This window comes from Budorcas taxicolor, chromosome 1, assembly GCF_023091745.1.
Source record: "Budorcas taxicolor isolate Tak-1 chromosome 1, Takin1.1, whole genome shotgun sequence".
NCBI classification, from domain to species: domain Eukaryota; kingdom Metazoa; phylum Chordata; class Mammalia; order Artiodactyla; family Bovidae; genus Budorcas; species Budorcas taxicolor.
In genome coordinates this window covers 160,000,438-160,020,796 of record NC_068910.1, presented here as the reverse complement: position 1 = coordinate 160,020,796, position 20,359 = coordinate 160,000,438, and the positions used below count along the sequence as shown (strand labels likewise).

Genomic DNA, 20,359 nt, shown 5'->3' with positions numbered 1-20,359 from the left:
AGCCTTCTCTTGAGAGTCTCTGGTTGAACCCAAATTGCTGGGGAAGCTCTTCTTTAGGACTCTGAAACCACAGAAGCTCCTTTAAGACCATCAAATGTCACAGTGCAAGCTGCTGCAGAAGGTTTTCCAGTCCCAGGTCATTTGTGTATGAAGGGGACCAGCTGGGTGCACGCCCTGCCCGGCTCCAAATAACAGAGGCAGGCATCTATAGGGCAGCAAGAAAACTCCGGAAAGTCAAGGCACTCTTGCTTCCTTTCCTAAATACAGAGGGCTTCGCTCTTTCTGTTCACCTGTTCATGCTATTCTCTAAACCAGAGGCCGGATCATAACCGCACCTACTCTGAAATTCTACATATACACCATATACACATGGTCATGCTCCACAGCAGTACAGTTTATACATACACAGGTGCAAACTCTAACAATCCGGTGTCCTCTCAATGATAACCCTCTCAAATGATAACCTCTCAATGATACCTTTGGATAACGGAAGCTAACCCTTTAAATATCTAACCCCACCTTCAAGGGCCTCTGAAGGCAGAGCTCTTGTTTTCTGATACCTTCTGTAAAGCCCACTTCAGTCCTGCTTGCCAGTTAAGTGCCTCCCAAACGTAACCTCTGCAGTTGTTTCTAAGCCCCACCACCTCTCCTCTCTTTTCTCAGAATTCTCAAGAGATTTTCCTCTCCTTAGCGTTTCCCATGCTTCTCACTTTCACATGAAAAGACAGGCCTGCTATGGGCATCACAGGCCAGTCAGATGGTAATTACAGCACAGTCTTTGGGTATTCAACTCTGTTCAGCTGTCTTCATCACTTACTACTCAATGGTTTTTTTCTTCAGTGTTAGAAATGCATTTTGGCATTTTCTCCTCTGAAAGCCTGAGGAGTGAAGGAGGTTGATTTCTAGATAATCTTTAGTAGTATTTCAAGTTCATTTCAATTTATTGTTATATTAATTATCATAGTTGATATTTTAAAAATAGCATCACCCTAAACTGGATCCTTGCTGTCAAATCAATTTTGTTTTCCTATTTTTTAATTTTACGTTTTTATTGAAGTATAGTTGATTTACAATGTCATCCCAATCTCTCTGTACAGCAAAGTGATTTAGTGGTACACATATAGACATTCTTTTTTAAAATATTCTTTTCCATTATGATTTATCATAGAAGACTGACTATAGGTCTCTGTGCTATACAATAAAATCAATTTTGTATTCATTTTATTTAGTTTAGTTTAACTCAAAGAATAATGCAGAAGTGGACAAGCACTTGTGTTAATAAAATGATCTAAAATGTAGCTGACACTTTACAATTTTATAAAATTACTTCTGAAAAGTACTTACTGTTGCATGATAGTTTCTATACATGGGCATTTTTAGTAACTTTGTCAAGTAATCTTCCAGCTGTTTCTGTAATACATATATTTCAGATTAAAGATACCATCATACTTAAAGGAAAATGTAAGCAGTTAATGACAATGGCACGATCCTTCCATCTTCAGTAAGTCATTCAATTACTCATTAATGTTATCACTGGACAGGGAACATTGAACACGTCTCTTTCAAAACATAAAAGTTCCAGATTACAAAAAACACCCGACATTAAAAAAAAAATTTTTTTTATTTATTTTTGGCTGCGCTGGGCCTTTGTTGCTGCCTGGGGTTTCCTCTAACTGTGGCAAGCGGGGGCTGTTTTCTAGTTCGGTGCACAGGCTTCGCATCACAGTGGCTTGTCTTGTTGCAGAGCACAGACTCCAGGGCACATGGGCTTCGGCAGTTGTGGCCCCCAAGCTCCAGAGCACAGGCTCAGCAGTTGTGGCACATGGGCTTAGCTGCTTGAGGCATGTGAGATTTTCCCAGCTCAGGGAATGAACCCATGTTTCCTGCATTAGCAGGAATATTCTTAACGACTGAGCCACCAGGGAAGCCCCCAACACTGACATTTAATTGTTAATTCAATTTAAAAATGAATTAATCTTCTGCCCTAAGCAGCACCATATCACTGAAGCCGAGTGGGCAGAAGTGTCCCCTGTCCTGAGGTGTCTGTCCTGCTGTATGTGTCTGTACTCTGTCCTACTCTTCTCAGACCCTCCCTGCTCCATCTATGGTCTGGGAATGAGAGTTTACATATATTTAGGATAAGCCACCATAGATTCTGAAGCAAATATATGGAAATAGATTATTTTAAAAGAGTAGATCTCAAAGCCCTCAACTATGAGCTCAGTCTTGACTCACAATGAACCCCAAAAGTTTCCTGCAGGGAGTGCAGCTTCCTCATAAAATCACTCCTGATGGAGAACCCTCTTCCTCCTTGGGGAAATGCAACCTCCCCAGGGCCAGAGTGGCTTGGGGAAGAAGCCTTCCCTAATTAGTTCCCGAGAGGTAAACCAGCCTAAGTGATGGATCAGTGGGTAAGGGAAATTGCATCGAGGCCCACCTCAACCTTCAGTCAATGCCATCTTTCTACAGTGCACCAGAAGTTTGTTCAGAACAACAGAAGAGTGAAAGCGCTTACCCTTCTACTAAAGAACTGTTCTTCTTGTCGGATCATGTTTTCAGATGTGCGGGGCAAAGCTGGCATCTCTCGAGGCTCTTCTTTGACATTCTGTCTTCTAAACGTGTGTCTAAAATGCACACACACACACAATGTAAATATTTATTATTATTTGAACCGTGACTCTCATAGTATTTTTCATGAGATGGTTTATTTTTAGAAGAGTCTATTTAATAAAAAGAAATATCTAGCAACAATGGACTAGATAACCAATAATATGAACCAAAATATTCTTTCTATCCAACCCATATACTGGGATAATTTTATGATCAATTCTGGGTTACCTTCTGGTGGGAATGGGGATTCGGATAAAGGCTTTGTACTTGAGTAGTTCTCTGTGAAATTCTTGAAAGTGCTTGAACTTCCTCTTCACTTGCCATTTAAATTCCCCATGTGTTAATTCAATAGTGTAAAGATTGATGCTTGGTACCTATAGTGGTAAATAAAAATGGTTGATATTTTAGGTAACAACATCTCTCTGTGTACAATAGCTAATTAAAAAGTAACATGGAAGTACCTTTAAATCCAGCTTACTTATTTTGTATAAGTAAGGAAGCAAAATGTTTTTTTAAAATGACTGATTACAGAAGTAATATTCTCTTAAATATTCATCTTATGATATATGCAAGACAAACTGACATATCAAATCAAATCTCCACAAATCTTATTGTTCTAAATACAAAGACACACAGACATACCTCTGAAACAAGAAGCCAGGTAAAAGAGACAATGAGTGAAAGCCCTAATTAGCCATCAAGAGATTGTCCAAGCAGTGAACAGACAACGCAGGGGGTGAGAGGGAAGCTGAAGGAAATGAGTTCCATTCTGGAGCACAATCTTAGTGCAGTTTTGCTCTTCACAAATGACACTAATGCCCTCTCCTTCTGAAATGCCTTGAGAGGTCCATCCTGGTCTACAATAGCTCTCTGTCCCTTAGCTACACCAGTGACTAGGAAGGTACAGGATGATTAGAAGGAAAAGGACAAATGATCTTCCTACACACAGAATATTTCCCCAACTACTTAACTAGGATGAGTTTCCACTTAACATTTAAAAAATATTTCTTCTTAAAATGCAGATATATATATCTTGGCAACTAGTGATTCAATCAGAAGCACTAACAGACCTGAGGGATAAAAGTTTTGATAAAGCAAAAAGTGTCAGAAGATGGAGAGAGATTTATAAAGCACAGGAGATCTTGAAAGTTCCCATGGTGTGTGGGGAGTAAGCGAGGGTAATGGACACTGGACCACCTAGAGGACACTGGCCCCTACTGGGAGAATCAGGCCCCATATGTGTTGACAGGTGTTGGGGCAAGAAACAGTAAATGTCTCCTCCTTTGCTAGTTTATCCAGGCTTTGGTATCAGTAACCCAATGGGTGACCACGCCTGGTGCCATTCATTACCGATGTTTGGTACATTCTGCAATGTCACTTCTAAAGTGTGACCACTCTGTATAACTGTAGTATAAAGAAATGAGCCTCAGGGGACTTCCCTGGTGGTCCAGTGGTTAAGACTCTGTGCTTCTAATGCATGGGGAGCAAATCTGATTCCTGGCTAGGGAACTAAGATCCCACTGCCCTACTGTGTGGCCAAAAAATAAATTAATTTTAAAAAAAATGAGCCCAGAATCAACGTAACTTGTGCTCTTAGGTCTAGAATCCAAATATATCACTGGCAAACACTCAAATCTATTTCCTGCTTTGCCTCCAGTTGGGATCCATGACAATGACTATAGCCAGAAGTCAAAAGGACCCAGTTCCGGGGTCTAATATTATATGCTGCCTTTCACCTTGACCAACATTACAGGCATCACGCTGCATCGTGTCTCACAAAGAAGGATGCAGGAGAACTCAGAGTGACCAGAAACTCTGCATTTGAGTGAAAAATGCTCAGTTTAAGACAAGTCAAATAAATGAGAACAACTATACAATTTATGCAAGCCGCCACATATTCTAGGATTATATTTCCCAATCTAACAAAACTGAATACTTAAAAACATTACAAATGTCAAGTTCTATCCCTCACACATAAACCAAGAATTCTGGACAATTCGTAGCCATTCTAAGACAGTGTGGGGCAATGGCAACTGCCTGTCCCATCCTTTTTGAAGCATCTAAAGGTTTGAAATTGCCTGGTACAGCTTACTAGCTATGAAGCTTTAACCAAGCATCACTTCAGTCAGATAATATCTCAGCAGAATTATCGGAATGCTTTGGAATTGGAATAGTGTGAGAAGTTGTAATAAAGGGACTGCCCATGAAGGCGTGATAAGAGGAAGGAAATCACAAGGACAGTAACCTGGGACTCAGGAAGGCACACCTCATTCTCAAGGGACAAAGGGTACGACCAGGTGCTGGAGCAGGAAGGAGAGGGCCACTTGCTACCTTGGGTGTGTGTGTGGGGAGTGCCTAGGTCAAGGGATGCATCCAGCCCAGAGTGAGCTGGGTCTGGGCTCTCCATGGCAGGAGCTTGCTAGAGGACAAGGGCAGGGGAGTCTCGAGAGGCAGAGCAAAGGGAGGGAGGAGGAACAGGAAGGACACGTGGGAGACCTCCTGCTGGGGAGGGTGGGTAGTAGCATCTGTCCTTAGGGGGCTGTCATGAGAGTGAACAGAGAAGCGCCTACCATGAGCCGGCACACAGAACAGATTCAGTCATGGAAAGGTGTTATTTTTATTTACCTGAATGACATTCAAACTACATGGAGTCAGTTCATATTTCCTAGTAAACTAAACACTAAGTAGGACAAGGAGGATCCTTAGCTCTTCCTACACAGACTAAGATTTAAAACAAAATGTGAAATCAATTAACTCTTGAGAGTCTCTTGAACTTCAAGGAGATCGAACCAGTTAATCCCAAAGGAAGTCAACTCTGCATATTCATTGAAAGGACTGGTGAAGCGGAAACTCCAATACTTTGGCCACCTGATGTGAAAAACTGACTCACTGGAAAAGACCCTGACGAGGGAAAGATTGAAGGCAGGAGGAGAGGGGACGACAGCAGATAAGATGGGTAGATGGCATCACCGATGCAATGGTGATGAATTTGAGCAAGTTCCGGGAGTTGGTGAAGGACAGGGAAGCGTGGCATGCTGCAGTCCATGGGGTCACAAAGAGTTGGACACGACTGAGTGACTGAACTGAACTGAAGTGTGAAATTAATATAATATTGGAAATCAACTATACTTTAGAAACTAGGATCTAAAATAAAAATTTTAATATATATAAAAAAAGAATAGAACTAAACTTATTTTACTAATAGAAAAAAAAAGTATGAGCAAAGAGAAGTCCTGGTTTGGTGGCTTGAATATTTATTTCCATGAATAATGTAGGAGATACGTAGTAATAATAATACACAGTATTATATAGTATATACTTGTATAATACAATATATTATATTCTGGTATTATACAATACCATGTATTATTATTATTATTAAATAGCCATTCCCTTCTCCAAGGGATCTTCCCAACCCAGGGATTGAACACAAGTCTCCTGCATATCAGGCTGATGCTTTACCATCTGAGTCACCAGGGAAGTCCATATTATACAATACCATTTATAATTATTACTAAATCCTCATAACAAACCTATAAGATATGTACTATTATACCCATTATTCAGATGAGGACACTGAAACACAGAGATGTTAAATACTGGCTAGGGGTCACAATACAAAGGCAGGAATTAAACGACATGGTTTGGCTCTGTAATCTGTGCATTTAACCTCCACATGTTCAGTTCAGTTCAGTTCAGTCGCTCAGTCATGTCCGACTCTCTGTGACCCCATGAATTGCAGCATGCCAGGCCTCCCTGTCCATCACCAACTCCCGGAGTTCACTCACACTCACGCCCATCGAGTCAGTGATGCCATCCAGCCATCTCATCCTCTGTTGTCCCCTACTCCTCCTGCCCCCAGTCCCTCCCAGCATCAGAGTCTTTTCCAATGAGTCAACTCTTTGCATGAGGTGGCCAAAGTACTGGAGTTTCAGCTTTAGCATCATTCCTTCCAAAGAACACCCAGGGCTGATCTCCTTCAGAATGGACTGGTTGGATCTCCTTGCAGTCCAAGGGACTATCAAGGGTCTTCTCCAACACCGCAGTTCAAAAGCATCAATTCTTCAGCACTCAGCCTTCTTCACAGTCCAACTCTCACATCCATACATGACCACTGGAAAAACCATAGCCTTGACTAGACGGACCTTAGTTGGCAATGTCTCTGCTTTTGAATATGCTATCTAGGTTGGTCATAACTTTTCTTCCAAGGAGTAAGTGTCTTTTAATTTCATGGCTGCAGTCACCATCTACAGTGATTTTGGAGCCCCCCAAAATAAAGTCTGACACTGTTTCCACTGTTTCCCCATCTATTTCCCATGAAGTGATGGAACCGGATGCCATGATCTTTGTTTTCTGAATGTTGAGCTTTAAGCCAACATTTTCACTCTCCTCTTTCATCAAGAGGCTTTTGAGTTCCTCTTCACTTTCTGACATAAGGGTGGTGTCATCTGCACATCTGAGGTTATTGATATTTCTCCCGGCAATCTTGATTCCAGCTTGTGTTTCTTCCAGTCCAGCGTTTCTCATGATGTACTCTGCATAGAAGTTAAATAAGCAGGGTGACAATATACAGCCTTGACGTACTCCTTTTCCTATTTGGAACCAGTCTGTTGTTCCATGTCCAGTTCTAACTGTTGCTTCCTGACCTGCATACAGATTTCTCAAGAGGCAGGTCAGGTGGTCTGGTATTCCCATCTCTTTCAGAATTTTCCACAGTTTGTTGTGATCCACATAGTCAAAGGATTTGGCATAGTCAATAAAGCAGAAATAGATGTTTTTCTGGAACTCTCTTGCTTTTTCCATGATCCAGCGGATGTTGGCAATTTGATCCCTGGTTCCTCTGCCTTTTCTAAAACCAGCTTGAACATCAGGAAGTTCACGGTTTACACATTGTTGAAGCCTGGCTTGGAGAATTTTGAGCATTACTTTACTAGCATGTGAGATGAGTGCAATTGTGCGGTAGTTTGAGCATTCTTTGGCATTGCCTCGCTTTGGGATTGGAATGAAAACTGACCTTTTCCAGTCCTGTGGCCACTGCTGAATTTTCCAAATTTGCTGGCATATTGAGTGCAGCACTTTCACAGCATCATCTTTCAGGATTTGAAACAGCTCAACTGGAATTCCATCATCTCCACTAGCTTTGTTCGTAGTGATGCTTTCTAAGGCCCACTTGACTTCACATTCCAGGATGTCTGGCTCTAGATGAGTGATCACACCATTGTGATTATCTGGCTCGTGAAGATCTTTTTTGTACAGTTCTTCTGTGTATTCTTTCCACCTCTTCTTAATATCTTCTGCTTCTGTTAGGCCCATACCATTTCTGTCCTTTATCGAGCCCATCTTTGCATGAAATGTTCCCTTGGTATCTCTAATTTTCTTGAAGAGATCTCTAGTCCCATTCTGTTCTTTTCCTCTATTTCTTTGCACTGATCACTGAGGAAGGCTTTCTTATCTCTCCTTGCTATTCTTTGGAACTCTGCATTCAGATGCTTATATCTTTCCTTTTCTCCTTTGCTTTTCACTTCTCTTCTTTCCACAGCTATCTGTAAGGCCTCCCCAGACAGCCATTTTGCTTGTTTTGCATTTCTTTTCCATGGGGATGGTCTTGATCCCTGTCTCCTGTACAATGTCACAAACCTTGGTCCATAGTTCATCAGGCACTCTATCTATCAGATCTAGGCCCTTAAATCTATTTCTCACTTCCACTGTATAATCATAAAGGAGATTTGATTTAGGTCATACCTAAATGGTCTAGCGGTTTTCCCTACTTTCTTCAATTTAAGTCTGCATTTGACAATAAGGAGTTCATGATCTGAGCCACAGTCAGCTCCTAGTCTTGTTTTTGCTGACTGTATTGAGCTTCTCCATCTTTGGCTGCAAAGAATATAATCAATCTGATTTTGGTGTTGACCATCTGGTGATGTCCATGAGTAGAGTCTTGTTTGTGTTGTTGGAAGAGGGTGTTTGCTATGACCAGTGCATTTTCTTGGCAAAACTCTATTAGTCTTTGCCTTGCTTCATTCTGCATTCCAAGGCCAAATTTGCCTGTTACTCCAGGTGTTTCTTGACTTCCTACTTTTGCATTCCAGCCCCCTATAATGAAGAGGACATCTTTTTTGGGTGTTAGTTCTACAAGGTCTTGTAGGTCTTCATAGAACTGTTCAACTTCAGCTTCTTCAGCATTACTGGTTAGGGCATAGACTTGGATTACGGTGATAATGAATGGTTTGCCTTGGAAATGAACAGAGATCATTCTGTCATTTTTGAGATTGCATCCAAGTACTGCATTTTGGACTCTTTTGCTGACCATGATGGCTACTCCATTTCTTCTGAGGGATTCCTGCCCACAGTGTAGCTATAATGGGCATCTGAGTTAAATTCACCCATTCCACATGTTATCACCTCTCAATCTAAATGCTGGTAGGTGATACAAGGCAAATCATCTTAGAGACATTTCTTGGTAGGTTGTTTTCAGTGGTGTATCGGAGATAAGGACCCAACTCATCAGGAAGATGCTGAAGGAAAGCTGGACACGGAGGTGGCTGTAAACTAGAGGTTAGGATATGCACAGGTAGGTCAGGACAGAAAATGAAAGTGAAGTCACTCAGCTGTGTCTGACTCTTTGTGACCCCATGGACTGTTCCCTGCCAGGTGCTTCCATCCATGGGATTGTCCAGGCAAGAATACTGGAGTGAGTCGCCGTTTCCTTCTCCAGAGGATCTTCCCGACCCAGGGCTTGAACCCGGGTCTCCCGCATTGCAAGGAGACTCTTTACCGTCTGCGCTACCAGGAAAAGCTCAGGTCAGAGCAACAGGAAAAACCACCAAAATGCAGGCAGCACAGGCGACCCTCCAGAGTCTGCCCCAGGCAGAAAGGTTTTTCCCCACTTCCCCAGAGGCAGAAGTCAACGACAGCCTTATGCTGCCAGTCAGAGCTTAACTGGAAGGGACAAAGGCCACCAGCCTGCAGCAACGTTTTCTAAGCTCAGACGTAACAAGTGTGCAACTCAGTCAGGAATACAGCAAACACAACTACCCTAACAGCGTCTCCTAGTCCAGTTCCTCTTCAAGAGGTTCAGGGTTCCTTGTTGAAAAGATCCTACTCCCAATGCCTTTCCAGAGCTTAAAGAGAAAGCATATGAATGAAGCTTAAGGGGTGGTGTCATCCAGCCATCTCATCCTCTGTCTTCCCCTTCTTCTCCTGCCCCCAATCCCTCCCAGCATCAAAGTCTTTTCCAATGAGTCAACTCTTCCCATGAGGTGACCAAAGAACTGGAGTTTCAGCTTTAGCATCATTCCTTCCAAAGAAATCCCAGGGTTGATCTCCTTCAGAATGGACTGGTTGGATCTCCTTGCAGTCCAAGGGACTCTCAAGAGTCTTCTCCAACACCACAGTTCAAAAGCATCAATTCTTCAGCGCTCAGCCTTCTTCACAATCCAACTCTCACATAAGGGGTGGTGTAAGGAACAAACCAGAGTGGCAGAGAACGTGCAAAGAAATCTCTCAGCAGCACTTCCAGGCAAAGGCACTGACCGTGCAGCCTCCCAGATGTTTTCCTTTTGAGAGTCAGGTGGCATTATTATTCTCTTACTGAACAAGTATTAAGAAAGCTAAACTTTTCCTTGGTTTATAACCGGCATTCTAGGTGGAATAGCAATACCCCCTGAGTCCACACTGAACAGAAAATTGGGGAGAGAGGAAGAGTAGGAGAGGCACTTTGCAATGTATCATACTTGTAAACTGTCTTAATTACCTTAAAAAAATTTTTTTTCCAGAATGGGGGAAGAGGCATGCAAGAAATAAAGGCTAAATGAGAAGGATGCAAAAATCTGAGGTGAGGAGGACTCAGAAGTGATAAACATAAACACAAACTGAAAGTTAAAGACAGTCATAGCCAGGAGGAAGGAAAATGAAAGTCAATGTGTTAAGTCACAAATATTGACAAATACAAGTTGAGTCCATATACGCTCTGACCCTTTTTGTAGATGTAAAGCGCTCCACTTCCAGAACTTGAACTTTTATTGGGCAGCCGGAGAGATACGTCTGTATATTAGGCTCCTTAAATCCTTGAGTCTTATAAACAGCAGAGAAAGGGATATACACTAAAAAATAAAAAAAGTAAATAAAATTGTCATAAGAATACAATGATACTAGCATCACTTGCCTGTTACAGGCATCTTTTTTAAGAATTATAATGTGCTACAACAAGAAAACAGCTAGTGAAACTCAGCCCAGTGTTGTGACATTGGCAAGGATGATCAATCACTTGCTGGTTATTTCAAATCTGTGTTCTGCCAAGCAACCATGATAAACTTTCTACCCCTCACTCAGATCATCACTCTTTACCTTCCTGTATCCTGGGATCGCTGGGAGACACATCGTAGTCTACCTCCTCTCCCTCAAAGTGGAGCTCTCGCGTATCCAGGTTTTCTATCAAATTACTCATGTCAGCAGCGATTTTCTGCAGTGCAGAGGTATTTACTCTTGGCTCATTTTTCAGTGACATGTTGGCTTGAGACAGGGTAAAAGCAAAGGGGCTGGGAAAGAAGAAAAGAGTTACCAGGCTTACTATTTCGGTCAAATTTTAAAAGAGAATGAAATAATGCTGTTTGCAGCGACATGGATGGACCTAGAGATTGTCATACTGAGTGAAGTAAGTCAGACAGAAAAAGGCAGATATCATAAGAGATTCCTTATATGTGGAATCTAAAAAAAAATGGCACAAATGAACTTATTTACAAAACAGAAATACAGCCACAGACACAGAAAAACTTATTGTTACCAAGGGAGAAAGGGGACAGGGAGGGATAAATTGGGAGATTGGGATTGACATATACACACTATGATACACAAAATAGATAATTAATAACGACCTACTGTATAGCACAGGGAACTCCACTCAATACTCTGTAATGACCTATATGGGGACTGAATCTGAAAATGAGAGTGGATATATGTATATGTATAACTGATTCACTTTGCTATACAGCAAAAACTAACACATCATTGTAAATCAACTATACTCCAGTAGAAATTTACTTAAAACAAACAAACAAAAAAACCCTAAGCCCTATTCTATTATTTGAATCCAGGCTTACATATAGCATATGGAAACAAGTCCACTAGCTCTAAGTAAGCCCCAATTAGCTCAAACAATCTTTAAATTTATTTTCCAGTTTAACATTTAAAGTATTCCTAGCTTGTAATTTAAATTGGAGTGAGATACTTAATTGTATACCAAGTAAGTAAACAAGCAAGAAAAAGAAACACCACATTGAATAAGTGCCAGTATTATCTTTCATCCAATTTTATTAAATGTGGTTAAGTAAGGAGAGACTCAAGATAGATGGATTTGGAAATCATTTTTTTCAGTGAAAAGGAATTGATTCTTCACTCTAACAAAAACATGAAAAGAAAGAATATCATCAAAATAACTAACTTTAAATATTTTCTACAGAAAATTTAGGGTATTTTACAATAATTTCAGTATACAGATTTTAAAAGTATTTTTATGTAGTATAACCTTTCTATCAATACATTTCCCCTACAGGTGATAGAGGGCTTCTAGGGTGGCTCAGACAGTAAAGAATTTGCCTGCAACGCAGGAGACCCAGGTTTGCTCCCTGGGTCAGGAAGATCCCCTGGAGAAAAGAATGGCAATCCACTCCACTACTGTTGCCTGGAGAATTTCATGGACAGAGGAGTCTCGAGGTCTACAGTCCATGGGGTCACAAAGAGTCATCCCAAGCAGAGTGTATTCTATTTTTTGAGATTTGAGGTTTGGCCCTGACTTTACGTGAGTTACAGTGATGTACGTGTCCTGGAAGGTAACCGATTAGTGTACCTTTTCTAAAAGATACCAGAAATGCAAGAATTATACTTCTCTCTTTTTAAGAAAACTGGTTCTATTTCATTCTGACATTTAATAACACAGGTCGTTGCACATCAGTAGCTAGGGAAGAAGAGTTCATAGAGATTTTATTTTTCATTTAAAATACTGAGATTTCAGCTGTGAGTGCTGTCATTGGAGTTGGGTGAAAAATCCATATTGGTTGTAATAATCTCTCCAGACCAGACTCAAAAATAGGAGGGCTTCCATACCAGTAACTCCTCCACATAGGTGCATTTGTTACTGCAAATCACAAACATTTACTGAGTATCCACCACTTACTCATTGTGACATGGAGTGAATATGTAAAGATGAACAAGACTGGACACCACCTGCTCACTGTGAGATGGAGTGAGTGAATATGTAAAGATGAAGAAGGCTGGTTCCTGGGAGGAAGGAGTTTCTAATGCAGATGAGAGAAATAAGTTGCTGCTGCTACTGCTGCTAAGTCGCTTCAGTCGTGTCCAACTCTGTGCGACCCCATAGATAGCAGCCTACCAGGCTCCCCTATCCCTGGGATTCTCCAGGCAAGAACACTGGAGTGGGTTGCCATTTACATGGCCTCAAATCCATCCCTGGCCTCCCCCACAGTCTTGGCCTTGGAGAATGGCATGTGCTAAGTGGAAGACGCTTAGGTGGATTCTCTCCTTCAGGAGCTATCAAGAACTGTGGGGTGGGGAGCAGAGGAAGGCTTTGTGAGAAATGCTAAGAGAGAGTCTTGGGCAGACTAGGGGAGCCCTTATTGTTACTCAGCAAGTCTCTAAAGCCTATACTGATATGTTTGGTAGAAAGAGAAATTGTATAAAAATACAAAGAAAGGAATCAACTTGCCTGACTTCAGGCTCTACTACAAAGCCACAGTCATCAAAACAGTATGGTACTGGCACAAAGACAGACATATAGATCAATGGAACAAAATAGAAAGCCCAGAGATAAATCCACACACATATGGACACCTTATCTTTGACAAAGGAGGCAAGAATATACAATGGAGTAAAGACAATCTCTTTAACAAGTGGTGCTGGGAAAACTGGTCAACCACTTGTAAAAGAATGAAACTAGATCACTTTCTAACACCACACACAAAAATAAACTCAAAATGGATTAAAGATCTAAATGTAAGACCAGAAACTATAAAACTCCTAGAGGAGAACATAGGCAAAACACTCTCAGACATAAATCACAGCAGGATCCTCTATGATCCACCCCCCAGAATTCTGGAAATAAAAGCAAAAATAAACAAATGGGATCTAATTAAAATTAAAAGCTTCTGCACAACAAAGGAAAATATCAGCAAGGTGAAAAGACAGCCTTCTGAATGGGAGAAAATAATAGCAAATGAAGCAACTGACAAACAACTAATCTCAAAAATATACAAGCAACTTATGCAGCTCAATTCCAGAAAAATAAATGACCCAATCAAAAAATGGGCCAAAGAACTAAATAGACACATCTCCAAAGAAGACATACGGATGGCTAACAAACACATGAAAAGATGCTCAACATCACTCATTATCAGAGAAATGCAAATCAAAACCACAATGAGGTACCACTTCACACCAGTCAGAATGGCTGCGATCCAAAAATCTGCAAGCAATAAATGCTGGAGAGGGTGTGGAGAAAAGGGAACCCTCCTACACTGTTGGTGGGAATGCAAACTAGTACAGCCACTATGGAGAACAGTGTGGAGATTCCTTAAAAAATTGCAAATAGAACTGCCTTATGACCCAGCAATCCCACTGCTGGGCATACACACCGAGGAAACCAGAATTGAAAGAGACACATGTACCCCAATGTTCATCGCAGCACTGTTTATAATAGCCAGGACATGGAAACAACCTAGATGTCCATCAGCAGATGAATGGATAAGAAAGCTGTGGTACATATACACAATGGAGTATTACTCAGCCGTTAAAAAGAATTCATTTGAATCAGTTCTGATGAGATGGACGAAACTGGAGCCGATTATACAGAGTGAAGTAAGCCAGAAAGAAAAACACCAATACAGTATACTAACACATATATACGGAATTTAGAAAGATGGCAATGACGACCCTGTATGCAAGACAGGAAAAAGACGCAGCTGTCTATAACGGACTTTTGGACTCAGAGGGAGAGGGAGAGGGTGGGATGATATGGGAGAGTGGCATTCTATCATGTATACTATCATGTAAGAATTGAATCGCTAGTCTATGTCTGACGCAGGATACAGCATGCTTGGGGCTGGTGCATGGGGATGACCCACAGAGATGTTATGGGGAGGGAGGTGGGAGGGGGGTTCATGTTTGGGAACACATGTAAGAATTAAAGATTTTAAAATTAAAAAAAATAAAAATAAAAATAAAAAAAAAAAAAAAAAAATACAAAGAAAGGAGTAGAGGAGGGAGGTTCTGATTTGGCCAGATAAATAGACTCAATATGTCTAAGTTTGCTCCTCCATATTGGCTGTAAGAAGCCTGGAGCCAACTAGTGGCCCACTACTAACAAAATACAGGACTATCTTTGCCTCTATCACTTCCCTTCAACTTTCCCACTTCTAATTCATGTTATAATAATAGTTGATGTATACTGATTACTTACCATCACCTGGCTTGGTGATAATCTTTTATATACCTTATCATATTTATCATCAATAATAAATCTATGAAGGTTTGTTATTTCCACTTTGAAGAGGACAAGGGTTTATCATTCTTTCTTTATTGATAAGGAAATATGGAGAAGCATGGAGAGATTGCATAATTTGATTACTCTGGACAATCTGTCCAAGGTCATATAACCAGTAAGAGATGGAGAAGGAATTTGAAACCAGGTCTCTCTGACCCAAAAGCTGATGTTCTTAACCATAGTGTTTATCTTCTGTATATTTTTTGTAGATATGTAAATGCCCCTAAAATAGATGGAAGTTTTAGTAAAATCAGTGCCCTTGAGCAAGTCCCTTTAGAAGCTGACTCAAATGTAAAGAAAAATAAATGAATTCCTCTTGCATCCTTCAGCCATTTAAATTCAGGACCTTGGTTTCCTTCTCTATAAATTAAAGAGGTTGAGCCATTTCATCTCCAGGATTCCTTTAACAATAAAACCTTAAGTGTAAATAAAAGATGCTATAAATTGTTCAGTCTTCCTTACAATGTAATCCATTTAACCCTTTTCCCATCCCAAGAAATTAACTGAAGTAGTTTTTCATATGAATATGAGAAGTCAGTGCCTCTGGCCATAATTAAAACATTTAATTCCTTCTCTCTCAATTCAACAGACACCTATTAAATGCCAACAATGAGCCAGGGTTTGCTTTATTTAAAATACAAGGTAATGAAAAACTTAAGAGGAAATGAAACAAGGAAAAACCAGTAAGAAATTACATCATATCATTGCTACTTGTGAATCTGTCAAGACTTTAGGTATTTTCCATTGATTAAACAGTCTAATGGGTAACAGCGAAGGAAAATAAGGGTTGCTTCAAGTAACTTTCCATTTGGACTGTGTTACTGTTAAAAGAATAAATGTTAATGTTAAAATGTTAATGTGTTAATGTTGCTAAAAATGCATGTTGAATTTAAGATACACAGAGAATAATTTACACATTGCAAGCTAATTGTAATAAATAGTACAGAGTTACTGGATCAGTCTAACAAAAGATATCATGTTTCAGGTAAGGAAGGTAAATGGATATAAATCTGTGAAAAGCTTAAGAGTGAGAAAAGAAACAGAAAGGAATCCTCTTATAATTTATCCTCAAGTATTTACTATGCACGCAGCACTGTTTTAGCAGTTATGTTATTTAGTACCCACAAAGATCCTACCTGGTACTTATGATTAATCTGAATAATTTGCATTCAAAACCTTGATTATTTAGTTAAATAATCTATCTAAGCTTATTTCAGTCATGTCAGTGTTGAATTTATAAAACAGATTTGTCTGGCTCTGAAAGCTCATGGACTTAGTTATATAAGTTTGTAATTATTAATTTTATTTTATGGGCTTGAATGTCTATAAATTAGTCATTTGTATAAGCTAAACTTCTGTAACAATAGATACTTTCTGCTTTAATCACCACCCCTCTAAGTGATCCTATTGGCTCCACTGTCCTTACAGTTTTGGAAACAACATAACCTGACACTCTTCTCAACTTCGTCTTAGCCTTTATTTTTATGGTTTGTAATATTTCACAAGGTTCCACGGAAATTCAGCTGACCCAAAGGCTTTCTAGGTTTGTTCAGGCTTTTTTGAAGATCTTACCATTTAATAATGGAAAAAGAACCAAATTATTTCTCCATCACTGCCTTCACTTGAATGCATGGTTGCTTTGTGTTGAGTTTTTGTCCAACAATTGTACTGCTGGTTTTATTCTTGAATATCAAACTGCAAGGCTACTGACACTCCTGTGTTGTCAAATCATAATTTATTGTCCCGTATTTCTTTCATCTGAAATAATCTACAATGGTGGGTGAGCAGTTGTCACAGTTTTAGCCTATTTTAACCAGCAACAGGATAAAGCCTTCAGTGTGTACACTTGAGATAATGTGATTTATTTTGTTACCTCCTTATAAATATACTGCAAGATCATTATCTCTTTTGGTACCAGGTAGAGATGGAGCCCATAGAATGATAACAGCAGCTGTGTTTTATTTCTATTTGCATCTGTATCCGGGAAGTAAATGGTTTTGCTTTTTTTTTTTCTTTCTGGTTTTAAATACTAGAATTAAACATCTTTTCAGGGAACATTTAATTATAATTACCTACACTTATCTAACAGTGAAATCAGAGAAATTTAGAGTTTTCTGATCTTTAATTTTCAACATGATCAGGAAGCAGAACATCAAAGAGAACAGATATTTTCCTTACCAGATTTGTGCATAAATATTGCCTTAGCTAAACTACAAGAATAATAATATTAACTACACCTATTAATGTTAAAATAAATATTAACATTAGCTAATATTGGCTGAATATGTACTATATGCCAGGCGCTATACAAAAAAATTAATTGTATGCCCTCAGTGACTCCTCACAACAACCTTAGGAACCAAGTCCCATCATCACTCCCACTTTTAAGATGAGAGGTGGGCAGCTTGTCCAGGGGCACCTGGCTAGGAGTGACAGAGCTGGACTTGAACTTGCTTGGTCTGACTCCAAAGTCCAGCTCCTTAACCAGCCAGAAGTGGAACTGGGGAATGGCAGGATGGATGGACACTTGTACTCCTTACTTTGCACACTCTTAGAATAAAACAATGAAAAAAGCTATAGTAATAATAATAAAAATAATCTCAACTTCTGTTCCGTGAAGATGATAGTGATTTAGTTCCTGCTTCTCTTTCTAATTTAGAAAGTTGTCTCCATTTTTTTTTCAATATGTGATGTTTTCTTACCAAGGGAAATAAATGCAATGGATTTCTAAATAAAAGATCACAACAGATGACTATGAAGTGAATTATAATTAGATCATTTAAAACCAAATGGAGTCATGGGAATTTCTTGTCTTCCCATTTCTCATTTTGATGAAATTAATTGGAAGGTCCCCATTAATTGGGAAAGTCCATAACCTGGAGAAGGAAATGGCAGCACTCCAGTGTTCTTGCCTGGAGAATCCCAGGGATGAAGGAGCCTGGTGGGCTGCCGTCTATGGAGTCGCACAGAGTCGGACACGACTGACGCGACTTAGCAGCAGCATAACCTCCCCAAACATATTATACAGCAAAGATTTGTACAAAATGACCTGATGCTCTTTTGAAGGAATGATGCTAAAGCTGAAACCCCAGTACTTTGGCCACCTGATGCGAAGAGTTGACTCATTGGAAAAGACTCTGATGCTGGGAGGGATTGGGGGCAGGAGGAGAAGGGGACGACAGAGGATGAGATGGCTGGATGGCATCACTGACTCGATGGACGCGAGTCTGAGTGAACTCCGGGAGTTGGTGAAGGACAGGGAGGCCTGGCGTGCTGCGATTCATGGGGTCGCAAAGAGTCGGACATGACTGAGCGACTGAACTGACTGAACTGAAATGCAAAAATCATAAATGTGTTTTCAAGTGCTAAACTCAATCTCTGGTGACATAGTAAGCCTTGGATAAAAATTTTTTGAGTTTAGCTGACTTTGAATAAAGTAAATGGTATTATCATATTTTACATTCCAATTTATATATTTTGAGAAAATAACATAGAAAAAAAACCCAACTCAATGTTTACTTCAGTTCAGTTCAGTTCAGTCGCTCAGTCGTGTCCAATTCTTTGCGACCCCATGAATCACAGCAGGCCAGGCCTCCCTGTCCATCACCAACTCCCGGAGTTCACTCAGACTCATGTCCATCGAGTCAGTGATGCCATCCAGCCATCTCATCCTTGGTCATCCCCTTCTCCTCCTGCCCCCAATCCTACCCAGCATCAGAATCTTTTCCACGAGTCAACTCTTCACGTGAGGTGGCCAAGGCACTGGAGCTTCAGCTTTAGCATCATTCCTTCCAAGGAAATCCCAGGGTTGATCTCCTTCAGAATTTAGATATTTGAATTTTTTTGAGAACGTCGGTTACACAAATATCACTGGAGGGTTTTCTGAACCTTGAACAGATAATTAAACGTCAGTGGTGTAGGGAATAGGTCAGATGATCTAAGTTCATTCTTCCCTTATTATCAGTGTAGTCTGGGCAACTAACAGCCTCCATGGGTTCTCCTCTGTAAAATGCAAACAGGACAGACTTGCTATTACTTACACGGTTCCCAGAGCTGGAAGTTTATTTCCCAAACACTATCCTCCTTTTGAGCTTCATATCTAATCTGGTCTTGAAGCCTCCAGAGCCCAGAAATCTCTCACTTACTCATCCTTCTTTCTTGGTTTTATACCAAGAGTTTTCATTTTGATGAAATTAAATGGCAGATTCATACTATATAATCCACCCCAAACATTTTACACACCAAGGATTTGTACAAAATTATTTGATGCTCCCTGAAATGCAAAAATCATACATGTGTTTTCAAGTACTAAACTCAAATTCCAGTGACACCATAGTAAGCCTTGGATAAATATCTGGCCTAACACTGACTGCTTTTCTCCCTTGAGGTATCAAGATTGGAGACGACGGTGCCAAAACATCTCATTCCCTGTGTCCACAGAACAGGAATTGGAAACCATGTTCTCTCTTCTTTTTCCTTAGCTAAAAACAAAAATGAATCTACAATTACAAAAGCAAGTTTTAGCAGGAAAATAATTTCTCAGTTCCCATGATTTTTCCCTAAATCCTTTGACCTCTCTGATGGCCTCTGTTCTCTGCCTCAGGCCTTCTCGGTCATTTCTTTTGACACGTTCTAGGATTTAATATTACCCTCTTTGCAGTGATATCAGCTTTTTCTAGTTCATCTCTGTCATATCTTTGAGTTCAAATAGATATTTCATTTCCAGAGGCAAGTACAAGTGCTAAGAGAAACCAATGTCTATTTCAAATATGAGTGGATAGGAAAATATTATCTGTTATATATTGAGCACCTATTCTGAGCCGAGGGCTTCCCTGGTGGCTCAGTGGTAAAGAACACATCTGTGAATGCCAAAGACACAGGTTTCATCCCTAGGTTGGGAAAATCCCTTGGGGAAGGAAAAGACAACCCACACTAGTATTCTTGTCTGGGAAATCCCATGACAGGAGAGTCTGGTGGGCTACAGTCCATGGGGTCACGAAAGAGTGGGATACGACTTAGTGTCTAAATAACAACTCTAAGCCATGCACTAAAGGCACATTACATGAATCACTTATCCTCAGAAAAATCTCACTTAGAATCAAAGACATGGAGCTACAGCAGCTTACTGAGGGTGCACAGACATGAATGGTGGGGGTGGCCCCCTGGCCTCTGCCACTAGCTCACTAGAGATGCCCA

General features: G+C 40.3%; 1 protein-coding gene across 1 annotated transcript in view; it reads right to left on the bottom strand.

The window, feature by feature from the left end:
- PLD1 (phospholipase D1) overlaps positions 1-20,359 on the bottom strand; it is a 228,823-nt gene that overhangs the window by 119,605 nt on the left and 88,859 nt on the right. The window contains exons 2-6 of the mRNA XM_052638648.1: positions 10,957-11,147; positions 10,585-10,712; positions 2,839-2,984; positions 2,516-2,624; positions 1,345-1,410 (exon numbers count right to left, since the gene is read on the bottom strand). Coding sequence (XP_052494608.1) covers positions 1,345-1,410; positions 2,516-2,624; positions 2,839-2,984; positions 10,585-10,712; positions 10,957-11,147 — 640 coding nt within the window. The remainder of the gene's footprint in view (positions 1-1,344; positions 1,411-2,515; positions 2,625-2,838; positions 2,985-10,584; positions 10,713-10,956; positions 11,148-20,359) is intronic.